Source organism: Spea bombifrons, chromosome 5, assembly GCF_027358695.1.
Source record: "Spea bombifrons isolate aSpeBom1 chromosome 5, aSpeBom1.2.pri, whole genome shotgun sequence".
Taxonomy (NCBI): domain Eukaryota; kingdom Metazoa; phylum Chordata; class Amphibia; order Anura; family Pelobatidae; genus Spea; species Spea bombifrons.
This window is the reverse complement of record NC_071091.1, coordinates 69,882,213-69,894,219: the sequence shown is the minus strand read 5'-3', so window position 1 is coordinate 69,894,219 and position 12,007 is coordinate 69,882,213. Positions and strand designations below refer to the sequence as shown.

The window sequence follows — 12,007 nt, the reverse complement described above, 5'->3', positions numbered from 1 at the left end:
CAAGTTGGGCCTGTGTAATACATAGGTAATGTGGGGGAACATCTCGCTGATTGAACTATGCGTTATACAGGGCCAGCTAAACTACTCTACTCTGCTGGGATTTGCCCTTAATAAAGCATAGTGATATCAGGGAGTTGCAATGTTCACATCTGCTGCAAAATACATATTTATTGAATAGTCACCTTTTTTATAAGCCAATAAATGCCCCAGGAATAAATGCCCCAGGAAAAAAACAAGGGGATCAAAAAGCAAGAAATAAAAATTAAGAGGAAAAAAGAATGAGTTTTATTTCATACATGCTTCCTCTATGTCACTTACCAAAACAGTATTCGTAATATATTGGCTACCAACAGCATAAGGCAAACGTAAGTGGAGAACCCCTCTGCATTCTGTGTTCTTCTAATGTCTCTGTACTGGGGGATATATGGCACAATGCCTCCAAAGATCATGGCAGCAGATGCCCCCCAGGACACCAGCCGGTATAAAGAGGCCACAAACCATTGTAAACCTTCTGCCTCCATCACAGCTGGAAGGTCACTGTCCTTTATGGACAACGGAACCCAGCTCTCCAGGGTTCTCTACAATATACATTCAGTGAGCATTATTTCAGAGGTTGCAAGCACAGCCAACGAGATACCGGGATATGACATTCCATGGTAAAATCTGTAAGTAAAACAAATCAAGAAATCAGATTAGAGTCATGAACTTTACATCTAGAGGAGCACATGACGACTGAAATGGAAAGCAACTTTACAGAATAACTATTGTGTGGACAGACCACTGTACGTAGAATTTATGAAACAGACAATTCATTTTTGGAACCCCTGACGTCTATACTAATGTCTAGAACAGAACTGATAAGTTAGACAAAAATACCAAAACATTTACCTACCAGTACATTAAAATACAGCATAGTACAGTATTACTGTTCGGACTTCTGAACACGCGGGGTCTGCTGGTTGAACATGCACTTTCTTTATTGGTAGTTATGTCACAGCCCCGCTGTCTAAAACACAGATTTGACAACCCATGCTGCATGCACAACAGGATTTCTGGATATCTCTAATGGCAAGCAAGGTAGCTGAGCCGTTTTGATCATTTTGAATGCAAATTTCATTGCGGATAATAGCTTTGGCTTGGCTTATGTGCAGGAAAGGCTTATGCCTCCATGCACGCTTACATCTTCTGACTGCATTAACCCTTTTACTAGAAGGCCACATATGGCACTCAAGTAGGGACACAGAGATAATCTGGCACTGATGTAAAACCCATGAGTAAGGAGGTTGTGAACGCTCCAGTCAGCTGACAGCTTTTTGGGGCTGTGTTACTGGGTATCTACTTGATACTGTATTTGAAGAAGTAACGATCCATATCTCACTCTTTCATTCAATGACCACACAGGTTTGTCAGATCTCAAGGAAGTCCTACTGATGATGACCAACTCCATTCAAAGAATGGAAACTGGGTCATTAGAGTGCAAGTGTGCACATAAAACAAGCAAGGACTTGAAACCGAAGTAGGAGTGCATAAAGACATCACACCAAAACTCCCAGCCAGGATAACAAACTATACTTTTTATGCCGCTGACTGGTGACATTGTTTCAAGAGAGATATGTTTTATTGTGTAATCCTGAAAAAAAAAAAAGCTTGATTAATCTAGAACACTTCTTTTGATACTAATTTTAGATGTTTGAAGCCACCAATAACCAGCAAAAATAGATTTCAATCAGAACACTTTATTTTTAATAGTAATAATATTTATTTATTTTTGATAAAAAAATAACCCACCCATAGTAATAATATTTTATTCATATAGCACCAACAATTTACACACCGCTTCTTACAACACATATATTCAAAGGGTCTGACAAGACAAGAATTGGCAGACTAAGACAAACCGATAGATTTGGTGGAGAGAGCCCTGCTTGCAAGTTAACAATTCATCTGCATGGAGGGGTCTTACTAAACCCCTTGGAACTTTTGCCAGGAAGAACTGGAGCAGTAATGTTAATCGCTGGGGAAGGCATTCATTATTTTATTTTTTTAAATGATACACAGCTATGCTATAAAACACAGTATGCGTAGAAGAATGAATAAAATGTCAATGCTTTCTCGCCCAAGCTGGTGAAGTCAACACAGAAAGGTTACTGACCCACCAAGCATGACCCTTCTTATCACATAATCACAAAGCCCCGGGAAACAGGGCGAGTCCGCATAGCAAGGAGCAGGATACGGAAACTCTCAACTTTATACCTAATCTCGGTTTCGATAGACCCACTTTTAGATACTTTGCCTGCATACGTATATAATAATTATAGCATGTGATAAAAAAAATATTTGGTGGACTCTGCATTTTGGTGGCTCTGGGGACGGGTAACAATTTCACAACCTGAGTAATCATATCAGAGTATTTGAAGCAGCAGAATGTGTCTGTTTAACAGACACTGTATTCCTACACACTCAAGGATAAAGATCAAACACTAGTTGCAAAGTGACGTAAACAGCAACATATCAAATCTCAATTAAAAAACTGTAAAACACTTGTCCAGCTCCATTAACACTGCTATACGGTAAAGCACTTTATATCCCCATGATGCAAACTGTAGCTGTATGCGAGGTCATTGCTGATCAGTGATACTTTACTTGTGGGTGTATGAATGAAAAACAATCGCACTATTCTAATCATAGAGGCTGATACAACACCCATTAATAAACACACAACTTAGACAAGAACTCTTACAATCAGAATAATGCTTTGTAATCAACAATCTGCAAAAAAATCCTGCAGTTATCAATTTATCAATCACAGTGTGATTGGGGGGGGGGAGTAAACCCGAGACCTGTAATTGAATTTGCTGCCCCCATGCTTTTAAAAAGGGTCACCAAAGCGTATGGGACAGTAGCCCATATAACACCTAGTAATAAATACCAAGTATGATTTTCAGCATAAAATAATATAAAACTTGTTTTCTCAATGATTCCTGCCAAGGAGATTACCCTGATGGGCTAATAGGCTGCTGAATAATAGATACATAGAAAGTAATTAGTTGGCGTCCATCCAGGCAGAGTCTTTTATCCGGTGAATGACATGCACCCTGCAATATTCTATTCTACATCTTTATATATACTCTCAGAGGTTAGCCACGTCAATGAAGAGAGCGCTTCGTCATGTTACGTACAACAGGATGTGTATCGCAAGGAAGTTAGACTGCTCATATCCAACATTTGTCTTTATAGTAAGGATTACTTAAACACATACTTTTTTGTGTCTTCATGTCAATTTTAACATTTGTCATTTTTTGTTTTACTATCGTAATAAAAGAGCTAGATAACAATTTTAATTAAAAAAATATATATCTTTTATTGGTAATAGATTATATATATATATATATATATATATATATATATATATATATACACATACACACAACTGCTACTTTGTATGATAAATATTCAGCACTGAAAAGTCCCTGTGACATCGAAGCAAAAACACAGGTTTATGTCAATTGTTACAACATATATTTGTTCTAGACACCAACTCATAGGAAAGGCAGGGCTACAGAAACACAAGGAAAGGGTTAACTTCAGCACGGGGGCGCGGAGCTGGAAGGGTAAGCCTTAGGAGCAGCATCCCCGGGCTATGACATCAGTAAGCGACCGGGTTATGACCCCCAGCCCTGCCACGGACCCGTACACTGCGCACCTATCACCCTCAGCCTAATGACACAGCAGTCACAGGACTCGGTCCCTTTCCCCCCAGCGATCGGATCACGGATGAGACGGCTCACCTGGCGTGCGTGTGCTGGAAGAATACAAAATACAATTTCACGTCGGCGCTGATGATCGTCTCGGAGAGTCACAACACTGCACCTTCTGTCTGCCGACACCCCCATCGTCTAACACATGCCGTCTGATTGGAGCCGCAAGCGGAGGGGCGAGGCTCTACTATGTGACGTCACTCCAAGCGCCGGGTGAGCGCGCAGAGGAAGTGGAATGTGCAGGTGCTGGAGGGTTGTAGGAATGAATGGAAGGTACACGTGGCTGCGGATGTTGTAGAGTCCCGTCCAATGAGGATTCGTCTTGGGGAGTAGCAGCTGGCGTATATAATATTTAAATGACAGCCTGGGACAAATGACTCAAAAATCTGTGTCACAGTGAGAAGCAGGGAGAGGTCCCTGCTGCGTATACAGCCACGTTCATAGCAGAATTTACTATACATTATGAAGGTCCAGCCCTGGTGAGCTTCTGCTGCAGGATAAGCTTGCTTAGTAGTGTATAGTGAAATCAGTGAGAATGAGTAGTCTTAACCCATTCAGTTATACATTATGCGGGTCAAGCTCTGCCCTTCATGCTGAAGATACCTACCAGCGTTGGTTGAGAGAGTTAGGACTAGACTTGTGCTGAAACTTGACCGGTTTTCTTTTCTTTTCAATCCGTTCAGAGGAAACGCTCATGTCTTTTTCCATTCAGAAACTAAAGGGGGGTGGGGGGTTAAAGGGTGAGGTTCAGGACTCCCATCAGCACCATCTCAGGGTTTAGGAAGTGATCCAGGCTTAATTTTGCATTTCAGGACCATCCGTAACAGCAGCATTACACCAATGGATACAGAGTAGACTAGACACATGCAGCAGCAGGGTAAAGTGGGTGATAAAGCAGCAGCAGGGTAAAGTGGGTGATAAAGCAGCAGCAGGGTAAAGAAGGTGATAAAGCAGCAGCAGAGGCAGCGCAAGTACCGCATCCAGCCACGTGAAACAGGACAGAATTTACTCAATTTAACCTCTTAATCACACTGATTAGTGAGCTGGGCTCCATCGACCTTGCATGGTTGAATGCAGTACCTGGATAGACCCCTGTTGTGAATGGTAGCAACGTTATTTACATGATGGCACTTGTGGTTGCTCTTCAGAGCAATCACAAGGCTATCGGGGTAGAGGGGTTATGTGGCTACATGTCTCGATATCGAGGCATGTCAGCAACACCGTTTGTGCTTTGGAAGCGATTCCAGTCGCTTCCTAAGCTGTTTTAGCCGGGCGCCGCCGCGATCTTTGATGATCTGTGCGGCGGCCATTTTTCTTGTGGGGATGGCTTTCCTCCCTGGATCCATGGTCAGCCTCACTTGTGAGGCTTCCGTGGACGCTGCAAACACGCTGGGCTTTGTCGTTATCACATTGTACTGCAAGCCCGTACATGTACAGGCTTTGTCGTTAAGGGGTTAGGCGCACAGATTTTTTTTTTTGTACCCTTGTGACCGAAGCTGTTTTAACACTTGCAGTGCTTGTGTTTAGCTGTAATTTTCTTCTCTCTCGTTTAGTGAACCCGCACAAGTTATACATTGGTTTTTTTTCCAGGCTTGTACAAATGCCATGTTTTTGGTCATATCTACTTTCCTATAAAAACAATAAAATATGGTGGAAAAAAAACTTTAACAAATATTTTAATCATCTAAAAAAGCTAATGAAAAAAACTGCTATATAGATTCTACTATTTGTCCTGAGTTTGACGTACCCAATGCTGTTATGTTTTTTTCTTTGCAAGTTATGGGGCAATAAGTAGCGTTTTGCTATTTCAAAACAATTTATTTTTAAATTTGGTATCCTGTCCCCATGTCCTATTTGGGACATCTTTGAAGCTAGCCTATTCAAATTACCCTGATCAAACCATATATATTTTTAAAACAAGACCCCGCAAGGTATTTCAAATATTGGTATTTTAACACTTTCCATGCCATTCTACTTCTGGCCTTTGTCAAATATTGTGGTAGTAATTTATTTTGTGGGGGGGGTTTCAAACAAATTTTAGTTCAGGTATAAATTTACAGCTCCTGGTACATGTCACTTCAAAACAATTTGGGACATGCACAACTCAGTTTTTCAACTTAGTTTTGACGTTTGTCCTTCTGCCCCATGCCCCATATTTGGGACATCTTTGATGCCGGCCGATTCAATTTACTCCGATTAAACTAGACACCCCAGGGCATTTCGAGTTGTGGTGTTTTAACACTTTCCATTGATTAATTCTACCACCAGCCTTTGCCAATATTTGTGGAAGTTTACTTTTTTGTGTGTCCCCCCCCACACACACCCACACACACACATATTGTCATTCAGGTATGACTGTATAGCTCCTGGTATATGTCACTGCCAAACAACACCCCAATATGTGTTCAGTAAACATTCTCTGGGTACAGTGTATACCTGGGGGTTTGGGGGGCTAAAAGGCCACATTTGGGGGGTGCTTTTTTTTTATTTAGAATTTTACCATCTGGTTATCCTGCATTACCCCCCATCTTTGAACCCAGCCAATTCAACCTACCCCATCAAACCATAATAAAAACAATAGACAACCCTAGGGTATTTCAAAAGGTGGTATTTAACTTTCCATGCACTAATTCTATCACCAGCCTTTTATCACGTTGTGATTAGAAAACTGGGCTCCGTTGACTTACATGGTTGAATCAAATGCAGTACGTGCACAGGGAGCCCAGAGTTCTCAAGATGGTCTGGAGAGACCCTCTTGGAAACGTGATTATTTTTTAATAGACGGCACCATCTTGTGAGCGAAATCTCTCTTAATGGCTCTTGTGACCACTCTCCAGAACATCACAGGGGTGGGTTTTCGGTCTCACTGAATGCCTCACTACCAAGACATAACAGGGACACTATTTATGCTAAGAAGGCGATCAAGCTCTTGTACATCAGGCGTCTGCCGCCATATGAATACCTAGGAGTTAAGAAGTTGGCCCTGGTGTACCCAGGCTTATTGCAGAGCTGGTTTTTCCTGCTTTGCTGAGATGTGCTTTAATAGCAGGACAGGACATTTACTAAGTCATCTCCTAAGAAGCACATTCAACAGGCTAATGGACTGCTATTTCTGCTTTATTTAATTGTTTCATATTTTTATTGACGGCACTTAAATAAAACACAACTTTACCAACTTAAATTTACATATAAATTAAACGTATATTTAATACACAATTTAATTAACAAGATCCACATAGCAGTTGCAATACTTTAAAGATAATATTTAATGGGTCCATGTTGCAAATTTAAACAATAAATATTAATAAAAAATAATTGATTTTTAATGGACAGTACATTTGCATTTACTAGTCTGGTTTTTATTTATTTTCCTATTTATTATTTTTAGTCAGTATTATCATTAGTAGATGAGAAGACAAGTCTTTCCTCAACCATATATCCAGCATCAAACACCCAAAATATGTTGTTGCTAAAAGATAATAGATCAATGGATACACCAGTCCCAAAAAAGAATGCTTAGATTTTATAACTGCCACTCGCAGGGCACGGAGGCGTTATGGATATACAAAGTGGTCTTGTTACCATAGTAACCAAAGGAATGTCCAATTCTATTCGTTGCCATCGTGATAACGCCATTTGTTTTTCAAACATTGCCCCTGAATCACTTTCTATACGTAACCCCTGCTGTGCCGTGTCGGAGCCTTTCAGGTATAATTACCCACCCTAGGGTTTTAATATGGATTGTACCTGAACAGGGGTGATAAGGAAGGAACAGCTGGGGTAGTACTGATTAGCTGTAGCCCGCAAAAATATGACACTTCTGGGTCTCAGGAAAAACTTTTCAACTTTCTGGAGGTATAAAAACAATATATAAATGAAAAGTAGCATTACCTTAAATATTCAGACCCGCTATGTCATCCAGACACTTATTAGGAGGCTCCTTCTCACTTTATCATCTAATGTCATAATGCACACACCGGTTACTTTATCCTGTAATCGTCATCACGTTAACAGCGAGCAGTAGCCGGTGTCTTGGTGACAGCGAATTGCCCGTGGGGACGGTAGGCAGGGATGCTGCTAGCCCGGCTCTGATTGGCTCAGACGTATCCAAGTCGGTTGGAGTTCTTATTGTTTAGTTTGTTTATAGACGCTGCCTCTCTTAAAACGTCTCATAAGGAAGCCATCGATTGCTCCGGTGACAGTCACCTCTGTTCCTGCACCATGGCGGACAACGACCCCAAGACTCCGCAGGATCTCTCTGATTTTGTAAGTGTCTTTATTTGACTGCCCGCCACGTTATCACCGGGGGGATTTAAACAGCATTCACAGCACCAGGAGGTCTAGAATATTCTGGGTGAATTCGGATTGACTTCAAATTACACCTAGGGGTAAAGCAAAGCCGAACCGACGTCTTAATAATGGCGTCGTGTATATTAGGTGAGATCCAGGCATCCTAATGACGTGTTCCCTAAATCGCTCTGTGTTCTATAACATGGGTTCTGGATGTACCTATTTACCTGTTTTGGAATCTAGAACCTAGAAGAAAAAACAGATCATTTCTCCTAGAATCCAAACTTTGAATTGATTTTTACTAAGTTACCAACACCCTTCAGATGACGATATATAAGATTTATTACAGTCTCCACCCTTTAATCTCCTCTTAATTAAAACAAACAAGATCTGTTAACCCTGTGTGTGCCAGGTCGGTGTACACTCATACTGGTATTGTACACTTGTCCAGTAATAGCCTTGGTATAACTGGTTTAATTTCTTTCAGGCTGAAAGTCTCATGAAGAACCTACAGGACAAATTACAAGTGCTGTCTGACCAGTTGACACAGAACAATATCCTTTAAGTTTGTTGTAATTCATATAGTTTTGTGGATTATTAATTTTGGTTTCTATTTGTAAAATGTAGTGTATGAGAGCATTCAATTAATGGCATATACAGAAGAGATTTAAAGTCCCATGGGGGAAAAGTAATATTTTTCTTTGATCATTTGGAGAGGGCCCCTAAAGGAGACAAGTTGCTGGAAAGTAGTTTAATTACAAATTTGGCAACAGAGATGGATAAAAGCTTTATTGCATCTCCCTTAACCCAAATGTTGATTATATCCGGTTTATCCAATATTTTTGCTTAAATTATCTGTGTGTTCCACAAATAAATAACTAAAGAAATGCATAGATAAATTACTTAAGAAAAGTGTCTTTAGATGCCCATTAGTGGGCTTTGCGTATTTCTGCCAGCGCTTGCTATAAAAGTTCTCTGAACAATTTCATATTTTTACTGTTCCATTTACAGCAGTTAAGGTGACCTCCAAGTCTCAACCCGTTCGCAATTGGCCAATGTGCTCATGGTGACCATCACAGACCCCTCTAAATGACCTCAGATGGCCCATTTGTGGGTACTGGGGCCTAATGGCCCCTTTCTTGAATTTGAGGTCTGCTGCCCCATTGCTAACGTGTGAGGAGGATGGGGTGTGAGTTAGGGGGCCCAATCTTTGTACTGGGCCCCAAAATTTTTGATAGTGATCCTGTACGTACTACTAATTTTGACACACCAAAGGGCAACAAGCTGAAAAAATGCAGTATCTCCATATTAACTATAACATGCGAAGGGTCTACATTTTTAGGTTCATCGCCTCTTACCACTTAAATCTTGGTGAACGTATCGCTAAAGGTGAAAGTTTGCTACAAATGTTTCCTAGGCAGGGTATAGGAGCAACTCCACTGAAGTACAACCAAGAAAAACGAATGGCACCCGTGTCAGTAATCAGTCATGTATCGTGTAAGGAACAGAACTCTAAAGAGGACATTAGCATGTGCCAGTATTTTACCCGCCCAGGTAGTGCAGTTCATTTTACTTGCCACGGTACTATGTACTAGCTTGAACGCAATATGTGGTTTTCTTTAATATCTTACTGGATGAAATGGGCTCCAAGATCGATGAACTTCAGAGGAATGTTATTGACCTGATGACACAAGCCGGTATAGAAAACCCTGATGATGTGGTGGTGAGTGTAATATATTCAGCTTAAATCTTCTAATGCATATTAGCAAAATTAACATGTTAAAGACTAAAGTAAACATTCTAGCAGATCTGTCATTTTATTTATTACTCTTGAAAGGTAAAATTACATTAAAAAAACGTTTTTAATAAGGTTTCACAGTTCCTACAATTACTTATCAGCGTCTGCTTTTGTGTCACATGGTTATGCAAAATGATTATTCAATTTGGGCAGAATACCCACCAGTGGGACCTATGTGATGACTCCACATAAGTTAGAAGTTGCGAAATTAAAAAGTTATATTTTGATAATATAAGAATACATTCTGTCGGTGATTAAAACACAGAACAAGAAGGACTTATGTCACAATTATAATACGCCTGAAAGGGTCCCAAAACCATCCCTTACACATTACCAGTGGTACAGGATCACATCACTGAGTAAGACTTGTGTCCTGCAATAGATATGTTTATACATGACAAAATGCATACCAGCTATGAATTTCAGTAATGCTGCTGATCATGTATTCCTTGTACTTCGGATCAACTAGGCATGAATGAACATCAGACAGGTATTGAACTAAACATATTTTCTTTGAAACCAACTGATACATACTTTTGGGTTTTTTCCAGCACTAAAGGATGAAGACTTGGATGAAGAACCAGCCATGCAGAACTGCATGGCGAAATTTGCCAAATGCAATGAAAACATTTTTTTTGTAATATTTATTTTTAAAAACAAAACCAATAAAATGTTATGACAGAGGAAATGTAAGTTGTATTATTTGTTCCCTAACCTGCTGGTGATAATTTCATTTTCATGTTTAATATGAAATGCACTTTTATTGAAGGTAATCTGTGGGACAAACACAAACAGGTTTAAAACATGAAATTCTTTCTTGTATGGTCTTAAGAGTTGACTGCGCAGATTTAACACCAAGTTTTTTTTGGCATCAGAAGCAAAATGTTAGACGATATGGCTCCAGGATTAGCAGAACATAACCTAACCTAAAGGAACACGCAAGCCATCATATATGTACTTTAATGCATGATAGTCATATGGCAAAATACCTCATGTGTACATCATGTGTACGTCATGTGTACGTCATGTGGCCATCATATGTACTTTAATGCATGATAGCCATATTGCAAATACTTGGGGGGATTGTGCAGGGATCCCCTCCCTATATGCTCAGAGTATTTTAATATGAATTATTCTTTAGTGTGGGTGTCAGGAAAATTAAACTATCATTTGTAAATTACTTTTGAAAGGGATAGTCTGTTTGCAAATCTTCTAAAGTGTGAAATCAACCAGTACCTAACTACATGAAATGGACAATACGTACAAAGTGTATACATAGCCAACAAAAAAATACTAAATATATGAATTAACTTTTGAAACCAAAGTAGTCATCTTATCTGAAGCTCACACAATCCGTCTTTTCTCTCCACTCTCTCTTCAAATTGCTGTCATATATCGCCCTCCAGGCCCAACCTCGCAGTTCTTTGACCACCTTTCTGCCTGGCTCCCTTTCTTCCTCTCTACTAATATTCCCTGTCTTATTCTGGGTGACTTTAACATCCCTTTAGATATATCTAACAACTCTGCTAGCTCCAAACTCCTCTCCCTGACATCTTCCTCTGGTCTCTCTCAATGGACTAATTCCCCTACGCACACCGAGGGACACTCACTTGATCTGGTTTTCTCCAGATCATGCTCCCTTTCAGACTTCTCCATCTACCCCTTCCCTCTGTCTGACCACCACCTCCTATCTTTTTCTCCAGTGCTAACCCCTAACAAGACAAACTTACAGCGCTCACCTCATACTTGTAGGCCATTTCCAGAAAATACCATTACCCAACTGTCAGCCTCACTCGAACCTCTCTTACCTTCCATGTTAACCCTTTCCTGCCCAGACACAGCAGCCTCTTTTTACAACAACACACTTGCTTCATCCCTCGACACCATAGCGCCAATTACTACAAGTTACCCCCGACAATTTAAACGCCAACCATGGCATACCAAAACCACACGGTATCTTCAGAAGTGCTGCCGCACAGCTGAGCGCTACTTCAGAAAATCAAAATCCAGCGAAGACTTTACTCATTATAAATTCATGCTTCACACCTACAACTCTGCCCTCTCTCTCGCCAAACAGCTCTACTTCTCCACTCTCATATCCTCTCTTTCTTCCAACCCACGACGCCTTTTTTCTACTTTCAACTCCCTTCTCTGTCCCTCC

The 12,007-nt window shown here is 40.4% G+C and overlaps 2 protein-coding genes across 4 annotated transcripts in view; one reads left to right on the top strand and one right to left on the bottom strand.

The window, feature by feature from the left end:
- SLC66A2 (solute carrier family 66 member 2) overlaps positions 1–3,908 on the bottom strand; it is a 29,380-nt gene extending 25,472 nt beyond the window's left edge. The window contains exons 1-2 of one of the 3 annotated variants that reach the window (XM_053467111.1): positions 3,789–3,908; positions 319–663 (exon numbers count right to left, since the gene is read on the bottom strand). In XM_053467111.1, the coding sequence (XP_053323086.1) occupies positions 319–521 (203 nt within the window). In that variant the 5' untranslated portion in view covers positions 522–663; positions 3,789–3,908. The remainder of the gene's footprint in view (positions 1–318; positions 664–3,788) is intronic. The other 2 variants (XM_053467109.1, XM_053467110.1) reach the window with 2 other exon arrangements.
- Positions 3,909–3,959: 51 nt separating this feature from the next.
- Positions 3,960–10,534, top strand: HSBP1L1 (heat shock factor binding protein 1 like 1). Its single transcript, XM_053467115.1, has 5 exons — positions 3,960–4,031; positions 7,906–8,024; positions 8,536–8,602; positions 9,680–9,771; positions 10,398–10,534. The coding sequence occupies exons 1-5, from the start codon at positions 4,025–4,027 to the stop codon at positions 10,401–10,403; spliced, it is 291 nt and encodes a 96-aa protein (XP_053323090.1). The 5' UTR covers positions 3,960–4,024; the 3' UTR covers positions 10,404–10,534.
- Positions 10,535–12,007: the final 1,473 nt, after the last annotated feature.

Coding starts and splice junctions, on each gene's coding strand:
- HSBP1L1 (XM_053467115.1), top strand. Junction 8,025..8,535: donor CGCAGGATCTCTCTGATTTT/GTAAGTGTCTTT, acceptor AATTTCTTTCAG/GCTGAAAGTCTCATGAAGAA. Junction 8,603..9,679: donor TGACCAGTTGACACAGAACA/ATATCCTTTAAG, acceptor TTAATATCTTAC/TGGATGAAATGGGCTCCAAG.